At 38.4% G+C, this 16,586-nt stretch overlaps 1 protein-coding gene across 3 annotated transcripts in view; it reads right to left on the bottom strand.

Annotated features, from left to right (window-relative positions):
* Nucleotides 1-16,586, bottom strand: part of GALNT1 (polypeptide N-acetylgalactosaminyltransferase 1) — a 135,517-nt gene that overhangs the window by 31,135 nt on the left and 87,796 nt on the right. For all 3 annotated transcript variants that reach the window (XM_070220914.1, XM_070220913.1, XM_001496769.6), the window contains 2 exons: nt 7,805-7,971; nt 2,086-2,293 (listed from right to left, as the gene is read on the bottom strand). In XM_070220914.1, coding sequence (XP_070077015.1) covers nt 2,086-2,293; nt 7,805-7,971 — 375 coding nt within the window. The remainder of the gene's footprint in view (nt 1-2,085; nt 2,294-7,804; nt 7,972-16,586) is intronic.

Here is a 16,586-nt window from a genome sequence, read left to right as displayed (position 1 = left end):
AACTGCTGCCCATCCTCCTCTTTTTGCTGAGGAAGACTGGCCCTGAGCTAACATCCGTGCCCATCTGCCGTTACTTTGTATGTGGGATGCCTATCACAGCATGGCTTGCCAAGTGGTGCCATGTCCACACCAGGAATCCAAACTGGCAAATCCCCGGCCGCCGAAGTGGAATGTGCGAACTTAACTGCTGCACCACTGGGCCGGCCCCCAACACTTTTCTCTATCTATTGAAGTGATCAGACTTTTAATGATAGGGTTTTAATATACTTTCAGAAATATGATAATGGGGTGTATTATGTGATTGGCTTTGTAATACTGAACTAAACAAATTAGTCATGATACGTTATAGTATATGTATTACATATATATATATAAATGAAATTTTGTTTCCCCTCCCGCTTGGACTGTTTGTTGGTATTGTGAGATTTTTGTTAGCATTCATTAATGGATTTGAGTAATTTTCCACATACTTCTTTTCTGGTTTTCCTATCAAGGTTATAGTAGTCTCATAAAGAAATTCCAGTTTCTTCCCTCTTTTTCTACATTCTGTTTATAAATTGTTAGGGGAGATTTGTTTCCCCTCCTCAACCCCATTCCAAGGGCCTTGAAACTTGAAAAGGCAAGTTTTCTTTGGTGTAGTGGGATTTATTTCTCATTCTCACTTACACTGAGGTACAGATGTCAAGATCCTAGCTTTATACAGGTGCTTGTTATTCATCTTCCAACCTTAGGCAGGGCCTAGGGCTTATTTCCTATCCTCCCATCTGTTTGTCCATCAAGGCAAAAGCTCAGTGTCCCCTAAGTTCAGTAGAAACCCTACAAGTGAAAGCTAGTAGCTTTTGTGTTTGGACTGCTCACTTGTTCTCACTTCATTTTGAGATCGCAAAATTTCTTACTATGATGCCAATTCAGTGATGCAATTAAAAATGTGTTTTGTATTTTATCTAGCATTTTAGTTTTTTCAGTTGGAAAAGTTATTCAGGATACGCAGCCTAAACTGGAAGTTGTTGTGGTTGTCATTTCAGTCTATTCCCCTTTTATATGTCTGTCATCACCTCACACTGCTTTGTCTCCATGAGTTCAGGCTCCTGGTTCATAAGAGTTATGTGTTGTCTTTATGCAAGCAAATATTCCCTGAATCAGTCATCTACTACCTACAGAAAGTTTACAGAAATACTCTATTCCTTCTTCAGGCAATGTTCTCCTTCCTAAAGCTGCTGTTATCTTCTCATTGCCTCAGTGCTGGTTGTTCCTATTTATTCATCTCTGAAAAGGGAGAGATGTAGGCCCAGCATTTGATAACAGAAATAGATACAGTGACTTTAGCTCCCACTATACTCCACTTGACTAGTAAAAGTTTACCCTGCTAAAATCTAAACCTCAATGTTAAGCTGACACAGACAGCCTCCAGCTCAAATTTCAATGACAAGCAGAAATTCAACTAATATAGGTCTAACTGACTAAAGTTAGGTTCTCGCCTGATATCCAAGAACTAAACCAGAGCCCAGCAGTAGGTAATTCTTTGAATAATGTGCATGATGAAAGACTACCACCACGGGCATGCACTGCTCCTAATGCTCTTCCTGTATTATCTAAGATTATAGTGTTTTTCCATAAACAATTAAGCATTTCCTGATGCAATGTGTATCTCCCCATCCACTTGTACTTCATACTGTGCTATAAGCCGAGAGCTCTAGTCCCAGTGAGGACGTAGACAGAGATGAGATGACCTGCCTGCCCCAGTGTTAGCCTTAGAGAGTGGGGACAAATAAAGGGTTTTACCCTATTTTCCCTGAGTTCATTGTTCATTTGCTCTGCTCCTCGTTAGTGAACAGAGCATATAGTGTACATCCTAACAACACACCTCCCAATCCATCCTCAATAACGAGAGTTTGCAAACATTCCTTCCAGACTTCAGAATGTGGTCTTCTTCATATTTAGTTTAGAGTGCTTTTCGTGAGTATTTTAAAGGAAACTTCAGAGGAAATAATTTTTATGTTTATTTAAAAATACAGAATTTTGCAACTAACCATATAGTTTAGGACAAATACACTGAAAACAAATTTATAGACTCCAGAAAAGTACCTGTCATGTTTGATCCTGGCTAAGAGAGGCTCCAGCCATCCCACCGTACACTCACAGTGAGCATCCAAGAAGGTGATCACTTGGCCTTTTGACACAGCAGCTCCTTTTAATCTAGCTCTGATCAATCCAGAACGTTGTTCCATTCGAATTACATGAACTGGTACTTTTAATTTTTTCACATAACTCTCTAGAGGTCTTTTCAAAAAGTCTGAAAAATTAACAACACAAAACAAACAAAAAATAATATGAAAAAACTGTGATCTGGCACTATCCAGATATAAATCAATTTTGACTTGCAATATTCACTTAACACATATTTACTGAGCATTTTCACGAGGTTCCCTGACTCACAAAACCATTTTGCTACAGGAAGCCTTTTTATTTCCTGAGAGAATGTACTAGGGCTGCCTCTACCTTATTAAATGAGGAATGAGGAGAGAGCCTTTGGGCTCAGGTTCAATCAAAGATAGGCATGTTACCACATTTCTCTAAGCAATTCTCTGTCAGCCTCAATACTGCTTTTTCTAATCAGGTTTAAAGATCAGGAAGAGAAAGAAAGAAATTCAAGAGCATTAAATCCAGACCACAATAGAGTGAAGGAACAGAACACGCAATAGCTGTTACTGTTCAGAAAATTGTGGGATTTCTTCAAAAGCACAAACTAATTGTCGTATTGATCACCACAGTCTTTGACTATGTAGTTCTTCTATCAGGAGGCAGGGAATGAGGTCAAGCTCCAAAGAGAAATATTAGACTACAGCTGCAAGACCAAATAGAGATCCTTAACAGACAAGTAGGTCTAAGTAGAAAAAGGTTTTGAGAAGGGCGGGCAATTGAAGAAGAAAAGGGAAAAGAGAAAAGGAGAGAGTAAGTGGGTATATGGGGAATTCAAATGGAAGGAAAAACTTGCCATGGAACTACTGGGACTCCTATGACTAGCTTTGCCCCATAGGACTCTAGTAATGGGAAGGTCCTACAGAGATCAGGGTGTATGCAGTAAGGGATGCTTTAAATACTAAACATGGGAATCCAAAGGGCTTTCTACATGGTGGAGAGGAAAAGACAAATAGGAATGAAATGGTTCTTGCCTGTTTGAACTGGTAAGACCGGGATGACTCAATAATGAAATAATCAGGGATATGAAAACTGTGAAAGAGAAAGGCCTACGTGTCCCACTACACCAGAACACCAAGCATGTTTATTTCTGCTATTATATTTCCTAATATATTTGGGCTAAAAAAATTTTTTTTTTTTAAAGATTTTTTAATTTTTTCCTTTTTCACCCCAAAGCCCCCCGGTACACAGTTGTGTATTCTTCGTTGTGGGTTCTTCTAGTTGTGGCATGTGGGACGCTGCCCCAGCGTGGTCTGACGAGCAGTGCCATGTCCGCGCCCAGGATTCAAACTAACGAAACACTGGGCCGCCTGCAGCGAAGCGTGCGAACTTAACCACTCGGCCATGGGGCCAGCCCCAGGGCTAAAAAATTTTTATATCTGAAAAATATCTGGAGTAAAACTCCTACCTGATCACCACTGTGATTTTGTGAACTCTATCTTAGGGTCAGAAAGATATAACTTGATTCTGAGTAAAAAGGTGAGGGTAATGCTAATCCTGGAGAAAAGCAACATAGTAGCTATTGTTTTGTGGCCATTTAGCATAATGCTAGACTCTTTACATATTTTATATCATTTAATCCTCACAAGTACCCTATGAGATTGTTATTACTATTTTAGACACAAAAATCTAAGGCTCAGAATATTAAATAAATTGATCAAGGTGACACAGTTTGTTAAGGGGTAGATCCAAGATTCAAATCCAGGTCTGCCTGACTTCAAAGGCCATCTTTTCATCCATAGCAGGAATCCTAGAAGGGAACTAGACAAAATAATTTAGGACTGTGGAATCACTGGATCTGACACAAATTTAAATTACCTTATGTCCAGAGTTTGATAGAATCTCACGTGGTAGGGTGTGAGATATATTCTAGTTCCTTAGACCAGTCAAGGTTGAGTATGTCATAAACAATGTGTCTCCCAGTAATTTTTCCCAAAAACAGACAAAGTGCTTCTTAAGAATCAAAGCAATCTAATTCTTGAATTCCACATCTTTGAAAGTTATAATGCTCTCCCCTATTTAAAAATAAAATGAAAAATGCATGATCCTCTAATCTGGTAGCTCAAAAAAAGTTGCTGTTCCACAAATCTTTCTTGGCATCTTTTACATCTTTGTGGCTTTCATGCAAGAAGGCTAAGAAATAGGTGTCTTCCTAACAGTTGATAGAGAATTATGGACTCGGCTAGGTGGGTGATTGGGAATTATTTATCCAAGGCTCATTTATAAAGTGAAGGCATGACGAGTTAAGTGATTATGGTTAGAAGGTACTATGTCATTTAAAAAGGGAAAATCTTGTTTATTAGAATATCTTTACAGCTATTAGCCTATAAATGGATCCCTAGGCAACTCTCCATCAGGGAGTGTGAGTGTCAGGGAAAATTTCACTGCTCACAGCAACATCTGAGAAATCTTAGCCAGAACTCTAAAGAGCAGCAGAAAGAGCAAGGAATTTAGAGTCTGATAAATCTGACTCCTAATTCCTACTAAATAAGAACTTCCATTTCCTTTTGTGTAAAATGAGAAAAACAATAGTAAACTCAGATTAGGAATATTATAAGTTCTAAGTCTTTTAATATTATATGTGCTTTCAATATTATATGTTCTAAGTCTTAAGATAACCTTCTGAATGACGATTACATAACGTCTGACATGACCCAGGGATTCATCCAGACTCTGTCTTCATTACATACCCTGTAACAGTAAAGTTATGACAGACGTGATATATACAGCAGTTAAGAGGTCAAGCCCTTGGTTCACACTAAGCCTCATTTTCCTCATCAATAAAATAGGGATAATTATAGCACCTACTTCATACTTCTTTAATAAATGGAGCTACTGACAACTCAGCAGGTTAACTGTGAAATCAGGTATCCAGAGGCCATGAGCAGACTAGAAATGCTACACAACCTAATTAGGAAGTCTGCACAGACAAAAAGTAAAAGTAAAGATTAACTGACTGGTAGATTATTCTTTCATTCATTCACTAAGTTAATTCTGGACTGTTTACTATACAAGAGGCACTGTGGGCACTGAGGAGACTATGGTGAGCAAACAGCCCTGATGAAGAGTAGGGTCTAATGCGGGTGGGAGGGAGATAGTCATTAAACAGATAAGTAAATAGGTAAAACTGATGAGAGCTGTGGAGGAGTAGAGTGTTCCAAGATGTGTTCAGAGGGCCATGACCTGGTCTTGAGAGGTCAAGGAAGACCTCTCTAAAGACAACTTGATTCTGAGTAAACATTTGAGCTGAACTGTATGGATGGAGTGGGCAGGGAATGGTTCAAGATATGACTAGAGATGCAGGCAGAGGCCAGGTCATGCAAGCCTTAGAGGAAAGGTTTTAATCAGAGAAGTGACATCATCAGATTTACATGTTTAAAAACTCACTCTGCGTGCAGCTTGATGAGCAGATGGGAAGGGGTGAGAGTATACGTGGGGAGACTAGTCAGACTAGTCTGTCTGTTGGATCAGTCTAGGTGATAAATGATGGTGCCTTGGATGTGTCTCATGAAGAGGAAAAAGCAGACAGAGTTATACAAAAATAAAGAGCTTGCTCTGGTTCCTGCACCCAACAGTTACCATGTAAACAAGAGAGCCAAAGAAAATTATATCTAGATAGCAAGACTACAATTATAACCACAAAAACACAATGCCTAGCAGTTCCCAAATATCAGAAATGGTGCCCTAGACACCTGAGCTTTTCTAGGCAAGAAGATAAAGGAGAACCAGACCCCTGATCAGGGGCTCTGGGATGGCAACTTGGGGACCCTTCTTAGTGACTAAGAGCCCCAAGTGGGGCGAAGCAGACATCTGCCCACACGCCTTCTCTTACAGATTTATACAGGTTGGGATGATTAAGAAGGGCCCACAGGAGGAAGGGAAAAAGATAACTGTACATATGACTTTCTTTGTCACTTTAAAGTTGTGGGCACACGTGTCTTTCTGATCAGACCACATCCTACAAAAACTTACTATTCCACACAGCCTTCTGAGGCACTCAACAGAATAATAGAGAAACCAAAGGAGGAAATGGAAAAACAATTCATTTCATCTGAAGAAAAATATCTCTCCTTGAGGAATATTTAATTTAGCAAATGTCAACATATAAGTAAACCAAACGCAAGTCACTTGCAGGATAGATGTTTGTATAAATTGCTGCTCAAATGAACTTTAGTTAATTTTCTTAAAGAGGGATTAATTAACGCCTAGCAAACAATTATCCACATGAGACTTATACTTCTATTGTCAACAGTAATTATTTAAGTGTGGTATTCTTAATTTATAACTCTCATTCATTTTGACATTAATTACATTATTATACTATTTAAATGGTTTGTGATTGTAAGCTGTCTCCTTAATTAGATTAAGGAGGTACACTTTAAGGTACTTGAGAAGGTAGGACTATGTCTTATTCTTCATTTGTACCTCTACTATCTGGCAACGTAATGAGATTTAAATTGTTACTGACACGCAAATTACTCCCAGTAATTAAGATATGAAGTGATTAAACTTAATCACGGTTAAATGTACATATTTAGTGTAGGCACAGGAAGGAGAAGGTCTAAGACTTGACTAAAGTATCAGGAGATGCAATGAGAGATTAGGCAAGAAAAGGATACTAGCAAAAGAGGTTGAAATGATGGGTCATGAAGTTTAAGGCTGGTCAAGGAAGGATGGAAGAAAGAGCCATTTTCTGTAGTTTCCTCCAAATTTTTCTCATGTGAGCATAGGAATATTGAGGGGAACACAGACACCAATGCTCCTAAATAGATGTGCTGTAAGAAAAAGCCTGGTATCTCTGAGTTTAACAGGTTTTTATACTGATGGACTAAATGGAGCCTTTTCTGTGCTACCTCGTGGTGTGAAATCTCCAAGAAGAATTCAGAATAAATAATGTTGGCCCAAGGTACTTTTAATTAATATACCTCTCCTAAAACAATGCTTCATGAAACAGTTTGACAGATTCTAAGCCTGTGAAAAATTCTGAGGTTCCTGGAAGACTATTTGGGCAACATTCACATAGAGATTTATTATGAGATCAGAGTTCTATTATAAAACACTTTTTCTTAAACTCCTTCCTCATCCTTTCAGGCACCTAGCTATAGATCATTCTTGAACTTAGAAATGGAGAAAATGGGAAAACCTAAGATGACTCTGGAGAACTAAGACTCACCCAGCAGGGCTCCATTTTGCTGTCAGAGATACTTCCCACTGTATACCGAACTAAATTTCTCCCTTCGTGGCTCTAAGAAGGATACAGACTCTCCTCAGTGACTCAGGGCTACAGCTTCCCACAGAGAAAATCATAACAAAATTATGTGGGTTTTTTCCCTGTTCTGCATAAACGTTTATATTATATAGCATTATTTCTTTTTAAAACAAGATTAAGATGTGACACAAATTAAATGCTAATTAAACTAATATTATTTTAAGTTTCACAGGGTATAATTTTTTGCATATGTGAATGAGTCCAAAGGCCATAAATATTTTTAGGATAAATTAGAAGTTTTTATAAAATTATTAGGCTAAAAATGATAGCAACTAGTTTTTTAACGATTAATAACAAAAGGCATAGCTATTATTGGCATTAAAATTTAAAATTTACCTCTTTCACTGGCATCATCTACTAGAACAATTTCTTCTAGCATGTGTCTTGGTGAGCGATTAATGACACTATGGACAGTTCGCAGAAGTGTGCTCCAAGCCTCATTGTGGAAAACAATCACCACACTTGTTGTAGGAAGGTTATCTGGATACACCTTTGTTTTACACCTAGAGACAAAGCAAATGCCTTTATAAAAAGTGACTGTTAAGACAGCATAATCAGTGACCCCGAACTAGAAGGGGCAACAGAACAATAAACAGTTTGCTTTAGTGGTGAGACTCTTGGTAACTTTTCATTTATTTAAGTTTTGATTAATGTTACATCTTTAATAACGAGGTCCTATTTAAAGTTATGCTTAAGTTAAAATTCTTTTAAAGACGTAAATTGCATTCTTAAAATTAGGTACCTCTTCCTGATGCATGTTTTCTGTTGACTAATTTCAATGGAGAATGTACTAAGGCTATATCATCAAAACCAAACTGACTGTATATCAAAGAACCCAATTAGACAAAAAAACTAGAACCACCAGAGTCGACGTGGTTTAATGATGTAAACAAAACATAGCTTCCACCAAGGAAAAGAACTAATATTTAATGAGTATCTACTGTGTACTAGCCACTTAAGATTCCTAATAATTTTGAGTTCCTTGGAGCCACATTTCACAGATGAGAAAGTGAGGACAGACACAGTGAGGGAGCAGCAGTGCCTGACTGAGGACCCCACAGTCCATGCTCTGCTGACCAAACTCTTGGTGCTGCCTCCTCCAAACTGAACTATCAACGTGCATCTTGTTTAGCAAAGACTATGTCTAGAAATGCAACCAGCAGAAAGACAAAATACGCCCAAAATACATACACACAGAAATCAACATATTGATTGTATGTTTCTAGCACTTTCATTAGGCAACATGGTGTCTTCTTTTAATCTAGTTAGCTAGATGAAACTACCAAATAGCCTACTAGAGTATAGTGGCAGTAAGTAACCGGACATAAGGGATATGTTTTAGAACACATGTACTCCTAAAGAGTGTATACATATAACTCTTTCTCAGGTGTCCCCTAATTGTAACTGTTGCTCTAGTTTTCTATTTTCACCTTTTTTCCCTTCTCTCTAGTAAGTTCCTCAAACCTGTGGTCTCTCCAATTTCATCAGTTATTACCTGTCAATAGGAGTGGAGAAAGGGAAGACAGGTGAAGAAACGAGGAAAATACCAACAAAACCCCTCTTCTGAAGCAGCCACAACAACCTTACTTACTGAAAGTACCACCCTAGGGATGCTGGTTAGCAGCTGGAGGAAAAGGAAAGTGGAAGGGAAAAAAGATGACAAGGTAAAGGGGTTGAAAGAAGGAGAAACTGAAGGAGAGATCACTGTAGGGGGCCCATCAGCACTGGTCCCTCCACTAAGGAGAAAAGGAGACATAAATAGCTTCCACTGTCCTTCTTCATTAAATCCCATTTCAGCCCCTCCCATCTTCTTTACCATTCCCAAGACTCCGTTTCACACTGTGGTCTCCATCTCCTATTACCAGTAACCTTACTAGCTATCCACTGACCCAAAAAACCCATAGCCTCATTTTCACATCACAGTCCACTCCCCTCTTGACCCTAGATCCACTAGAAGGCCACCACGCAGCCTGCCACCCTGTGTACAACTCCCTCCCTCCAAGACGGGGCTACAGAGGTGAGGCTCAAAAGACGAGTTGTGTAAGCTATGGGAAGGATAATGTGTCCTTAGCATTCCAAATAATACTTCTGAAAATAGTTTCCCATAAAAACTCTGTTATATGATAAATGGTATCTAGATTTTATATATATGTATCATTAGTACCATACTTCAGGTACATCATAAGTGAGTAAGCCAAGGCACCCATGTTATTATGGGAAAATGCATCCTGAATGCTTGACTCACAGGCTACTGGAACAGGACTTTGAAGTCAGGAATGTCCTGTGTATGGGTAAAGGGGGTTCAAAAAAGGAGATTCTATTACTATTTAACCAAATTGTATTAAGTCATATATGACCTCTTTTCCCAAATTAATCCTACTTACTATTATAGGAGAATTGGGAAACAGAAAACAGCCAAAGTGACTATAAAGCTGCTAGCTTACCAAAACAACAAAAAGAACAAAATCAAGTAAGACAGAGAAGATGATCAAGCCAAATGCACAGTGTATAAACAGTATTGTTAGCCATGTGCATGGCTAGGAGGCAGACAGGAAGAACAGAGAAAAATCTGAGATGGCAAGTTCTGCAGAAAAGTGATAAGACGGATTTATTTCTTGGATGATATGTTAAAGAATTAAATTCTGAAATAGTATGGAAAGGAAGTAAGACTATAAGCACACTAGAAATAAGACTAAAATGGAAATCATTCAAAATAGGACAGAAGAATCAGAAAGCAAAGCAAATGTAAGGTTCCTGTCAAAAAGAAAAATAATTTCCCAAATCAAACAGTTAAATGTAATCATTCAGAGAATACAACAAATTCACAAATATTCTCTCAAAGCAAAATAGAAAAATCATCATAACTGATCTCAGAACAGGCAAACACACACAGCCTCCTCTACCTGGGAAAGCCATAAAGCACTTCAGAAGAACCAAAGATCCTTTCACCATTCTAGCTAAGCTTTTCCCATGGAGGGAGCACCCATCCTCGTGGAGGTGGAGTGGGGGATCCCTCCACAGGTGGGGGACACAGAGCTGAGGATGAGTAGGAAGGCCACAGGCAGTGTTATGAAGAAGCTTTTTTCACTCTGTCCCAATTGAGTCTTTCATCTTCAGGAATGAAAATTAGCCAGTATAAGGTCGTGATACTTAAAAAAAAAAGTTACATACAGGTTTAACAACGGGGTATAGGGCTAGAAAGAGAGGGAAAAGAAGAGTCAAATTTTTATTGATGAAATATAATATACATACCAAAAAAGCTGACAAACCATAAGTATACAGTTGAATGAATTTCCACAAAGTAAATGCATCAAGTAGTCAGCACTCAGAAGAAGAAATGACTGTTACCAACAACCCAGAGGCCTCCTTTGTGCTTCTTACCAAGGTAACAGTTGGACCTCTAATGTTACAGATGAGTTTTGCCTCTTCTTTTGAACTTTATTTAAAAGGAATAATATAGAGCAGTGGTTCTCAAACTTTTTGACTCATAACCTCTTTACATGTTTAAAAATTGATGATCCCAAAATGCTTTTATGTGGATTATAGCTATTGATGTTTATCATATTATAAACTAAAACAGAAATTTTTAAACACAAGAATCCACAAACACATACTACATTAGCTATCAGAGAGATGATTCATCACTGTCATACAGTGGGCCCATTATGGATTTACTGCCTCTTAGCTCCACATACACCCTTCATTGCCTGCTCTGTGATAATGTAACTAGCTCCTCTAAGCATTTCTCCTTTGCAGGGGCAAGATGCCTACACAAGCTTTGTCAGTAGAGGGTGCTGGAGGGACACTGCACAAGGAAGAAACTTCCCTTCCTGGTTCCAGTGTGCTTCCATTTGTTCTCTTCTCCTTCTTACTGCATGGCTGCTAGTGAAGTGTGTGGTGGATGCCCAGAATGCCCAGAAGCATTCATCTCCATTGAGTTTCAGTAGCACCTCCACAGGCAGATTCTCAGTGAGTCTCCCAGCCACTCGAGCAGTTGGTTTCCCAGTTTTACCTACCTGTACCCAAGAAGGTTGGTTCCTGTTTGCCAGTTCTGGTTCTGACTTTCTGCCCAAAGGCACTTGAAAGTCTATTTCCAGCTTGTTAGGCCTGCCTACTCTGGAGAGTACTGTGTGCCAGATCTGCCCGGGGGGGAACCAGCAAACTTCTCCACTATCTAGTGAGATGCAGTGAGACCTTTTCCAATGAGGTCTGAACTCCAGCCTTATGGAGGGGGCTAATCTTGCAGACTCCTTGAACAGATCTCAAGGACCCCCAGAAGTCCCAGGACCACACTTTGAGAACTACTAATATAGGGTACATTCTTTTGTGTCTGAATTCTTTCAATCAACATTATGTTTGTGTATCATACTTGTTATGTGCAATAGTCTATTTTTATTGCTGCACAGTATTCCATTATATGAATATATATCCTAATTTATTTTCTATTCAACTACTGATAGACATCAGGGTACTTTCCAGCCTGGGCTATGAACAGTGCTGTGATAATCACTCATGTACATGTCTTTTGGTGACTTACATGTATGCATTTCCGTATTGTTGGCCATTAGGGTCAATATAGGCTCAGCTTTAATAGATACTGTGAAATGGTTTTCCAAAGAGGGTGTAATAATTTACACCCACCAGCAGTGTGTTAGAGTTCCACTGTACCACATACTCACCAACATGTGGCATTGTGTCATTTTTTTTTAATGATCTTTTTTTGAGGGGTGGGAGGGAGTAGTAAGTTCTATGAGTTTTAACACATGTATAGATTCATATTACCACCACCAGAATCAGGAAACAGAATAGTTCCATCTCCTCAAAGAACTGCCTTGTGCTATCCTTGTAGAGTCACACTCTCCCCCTACATCTAACCCCTAGCAAGCAACATCTATTAGTACAGTTTTGTCTTTTCACAAATGTCATATAAATGGAATTAATATGTGTAATCTTTGAGACTGGTTTCTTTCACTCAGCATAATGTCTCTGAGATTCATTCAAGTTGTATGCATCAGAAGTTTATTTTTTATTGCTGAATAGCATTCCATTCTGATATATCACAGTTTGTTTATTCATTCACCTGTTGTTTCCAGTTTTCACCCATCATGAACAGGGTTGCTGTAAACATTCATGTATAGATTTTTATATGAATATGTTTTCATTTGTCTAGGGTAAATATCCAGGAATGGGCTTGCTGGCTTACATGGTAAGCGTAACTTTCTAAGTGTAACTTTTAAACTGCTAAAATGTTTTCCAGAGGGACTGTATTATTTTGCATTCCCACCAGAAATGTACCAGAGTTTTGACTGTCCTGCATCTTTGTCAGCACTTGTTACTGCCAGCATTTTTTATTTCAGCCATTTAAATAGGCAAAGAGTGGTATCTCATTATGGCTTTAATTGGCATTTCCCCAATAGGTAATGTCTTTTCACATGCTCATCTGCCATCCATATAGCATCTTGGGTGAAGTATCAAGTTTGTTGATAACATTTTATTGCATTCAATTTTTTAAAATTGGGTTGTATGTTTGAGAGTTCTTTATATAGTCTAGATACAATCCTTTGTTGGAAGTACAGTTTGCAAATACTTTCTTCTAGTCTGCAGCTTGTCATTTCATTCTCTTAACAGTGTTTTTAGTAAAGTGAAAGTTTTAAAATTTGATGAAGTTCAATTTACAACTTTTTTCTTTTATGAAATCATCCTTTGGTGTCATGTCTAAATACTCTCTGCCTAATGCCAGGGTGCTGAATATTTTCCCTAAAAGTTATAAATTTTAGGTTTTAGATTTAGATCTATGATCCATTTTGAGTTAATTTTCATACAACACATGAGACTTAGGTCGAGATTCATGTTTTTACATACAGATGTATGCAACGCCATTTGTTGACATCTTTTCTCTAGTAAATGGCTTTTGCACCTTTGTCAAAAAATCAAATAGCCAAATACGGCTCTATTTCTCAACATTCTACTCTCTTCCACTAATCAATGTATCTGTCTTTTTGCCAACACCACACTATCTTGATTACTCTAGCTTTATAGTAAGTCTTTAAATTGGGTACTGTATTTCCTCCAACTTTATTCTTCTTTTTCAAAATTATTTTAGCCATCCTATTTCCTCTGCCTTTCCAAATAAATTTTTAAATCCATTGCTGGGATTTTGAATGGAATTGCATTAAATCTAGACATCTATTAGGAGAAAACTGACATCTTTTACGCTGAGTGTTCTAACACAGGTAGAAAACTGAGGCTTTAGCTTTCTCACTCTGCTGCACACTTCCTGTGACTGTGTCTGTGTTCTGGGCCAAACAGCAGGAGACAGAAAAAGAAAAGCAAACAGGATTCTACCCATGTTCTGGAGACCAGACACCCTCTGGTTAGAGAGAAGACTCCCCTTCCTCAGGAGAGTTGCTTGCCTGACCACTGCTCCCTTGGCTGTGCTGCCCTGGCAATACTGTCCAGGGGCTGGGATAGTAGAGAAGGGAAAAAAGCAGGTTAAAAAAAGAGAGGAAAAAGCAAGGGGTTTCCTCCATTCTTTAGCTCTTAAGAGACGCCTTTCTCATTCCTCAGACCAGAAGGAAAGGGCTTCTCTTGGGGCTCTTTCTGCACTCAGTACATACTTTCAGGTTTTGGACTGCCTTCAAATACAATGTTGAATAGAAGTAGAGAGCAGACATCTTTTCCTTGTTTCTGATCTTACGGGGAAAGCTTTCACTCTTGTACCATTAAGTATGATATGACACTAAACGCACAATTCATAAGAGAAACAACTGATATATCTGACTTCATCAAACTTAAAATTTTTGTGCTTCAAAAGGTATCATTAAGGAAATGAAAAGACAAACCAGAAATATTTGGATATCATATATCTGATAAAGGATTTGTATCCAGTATATAAAAAGAACCCTTACAACTCATAAAAGGAAGACAAATAATCCAATTAAAAGTGGGGAAAAGATCTGAAGAGACATTTCATCAAAGATATAAGAATGGCCAATAAGTACATGAAAAGATGCCCAGTATCATTAGTCAGTAGAGAAATGCAAATTAAAATCACAATGAGATACCACTTCACACCCAGTAGAATGGCTATAATAAAAAGACAGTCAAAAAGAAGAGTTGATGAGGGTGTGGAGAAACTAGAACCCTCATACATTGCTGGTGGGATTGTAAATGGCGCAGCCACTTTGGAAAACAGTTTGACAGTCTCTTTAATGGTTAAACACAGAGTTACCATACGACACAGCAAGTAGGAATCCACCCAAGAAAACTGACAACATATGTCCAAACAAACACTTGTACATAAATATTCTTAGCAACATTATTCATAATGGCCAGAAAATAGAAACAACACAAATGTTTATCAACTGGTGACAGAGAAATAAATGTGGTATATCCATACAACTGAATAACACTGGGCAATAAAAAAGTAACAAAGAATACATACTATAATAGGATGAATCCCAGAGACATTCTCAGTGAAAGGACCCAAACACAAAAGACTACATACTTATAATTCCATTTATATAAATTGTCCAGAAAAGGCAAATCTATACAGGTAAGAGTTTTAGTGATAATCTAATCCTGGGGCTGAGAGTGAGAACGAAGAGTGACTACAAATATATACCAGAGATCTTTTTGGGTGATGGAAATTTTCGAAAAGTGATGATGCTTGTGTAACTCTGCAAATTTATTGAAAATCATTGAATTGTACACTTTAAATGGGTGTATTTTCTGGTTCCAGGAAAGATGGAGTAAGTGCACTCCACTCTGTCTCTCCTAGTGAGTGGAACTATGAATCTCGGACAGAATGCATGGAGCAGCTATGGGAGGGGACTCTGAAATGTAAATGGTAGCAGGTCAAGTGGGGGGAGACCAGAATTCGAAGTTCCACTGAACCAGTGGTGAGTTTTCCATTTTCTCCCGTTCTGGCAATAGCCAGCATGCACTCAAAGGCAGCCCCAAAATTGGAAGTGTGAACTAGATGCCCAAAGAAAGAACCGCAAGAGAAGGTCTCTCTTTCTGGTCTGAGGAACTAGAAAGGAGTGACCCAAAGGTCAGATAGCAACAGTAACTACCTCTGCTTTTTTTCCTTTCTTCCTCTTCTCCTGCCCTAGCAAGTTTGAGTTTGAGAAGCACTAGATCGGAGGAGTGAGTCTCCTGGGAGGTGGGTTGTGTGTAGAGATCAAAATTACCTGAGCAACTTTATTTAGCTTTTATCTTGATCAAAGGACATGTACACAGCTTAAAGCATAAACAACTGACCAAAGCTCGTAACAAAAAAACTGTTCCCTCACCTCTCTGCCACTTCTCCCTTCCCATAAAGCAAACCAAGTTCAATTCTTTTACTTGTTTCTCTCAGTATTTACCTTCATAATTCTAAAAACTGTATTTGCATTTTTTATTTGATTTTTTTCTAGTTCTAGATATTACACACTGACTTGATAAAATGAGGGTGTATTTCACTCCTATCCCCATCGTGACACGTACACTTGCTAGTCCCTCAGTCTTCCACTGTGGTTATAAGTTTGGTTATATCATTATTTAATGTTCATATCAGGACTATGTAAAATGCTCTTCAACGCCAATTTGTATATTATGAATACTTTTCCTTTTCTGTAAAACATTTCCCTCTATTTCACCCTGGTTATTTTTTTCCTTTTCCTTAGTTTTTTATGTATTTGTTACTAATTGAAACTCAGACTCTCTAAAAATTGTGTAGTCTCTTAAGATATTCAAAAGCACCAGCTATAATATCAGTGAAATCTTCTTAAAGAAATCTCTCTTGGAATTTTCTGGGCTGGTTGCCTCCATGCCTGCACCACTGTCATCTGAGGCTCTCCTTTCACTATTGCCCCCTGGGGATTCTCTTATCTTTTGCACATTGGATCTCCTGTCTTCTATAGCCCATGTTTTTCTCTTCCTTAGTTTACTCCATTGCTTTGGCAGAGAGCACAGACTGAGAAAGGATGAGGAGAGATGGGCAGGTTTTTCAAACTACACCATCACTACCATACTGGGCTGATGCTTTTTGTGGGACTGAATTATATACTGGAGTGGAGCTGGAGTTGACTGAAGATCCCTGGTGTTTAAACAGTGAGTGTAAACACAAGTGGTTTCA

Source organism: Equus caballus, chromosome 8 (assembly GCF_041296265.1).
Source record: "Equus caballus isolate H_3958 breed thoroughbred chromosome 8, TB-T2T, whole genome shotgun sequence".
Taxonomy (NCBI): Eukaryota; Metazoa; Chordata; class Mammalia; order Perissodactyla; family Equidae; genus Equus; species Equus caballus.
The sequence above is the reverse complement of the archived record's forward strand: the minus strand, read 5'-3'. Positions and strand labels throughout refer to the sequence as shown.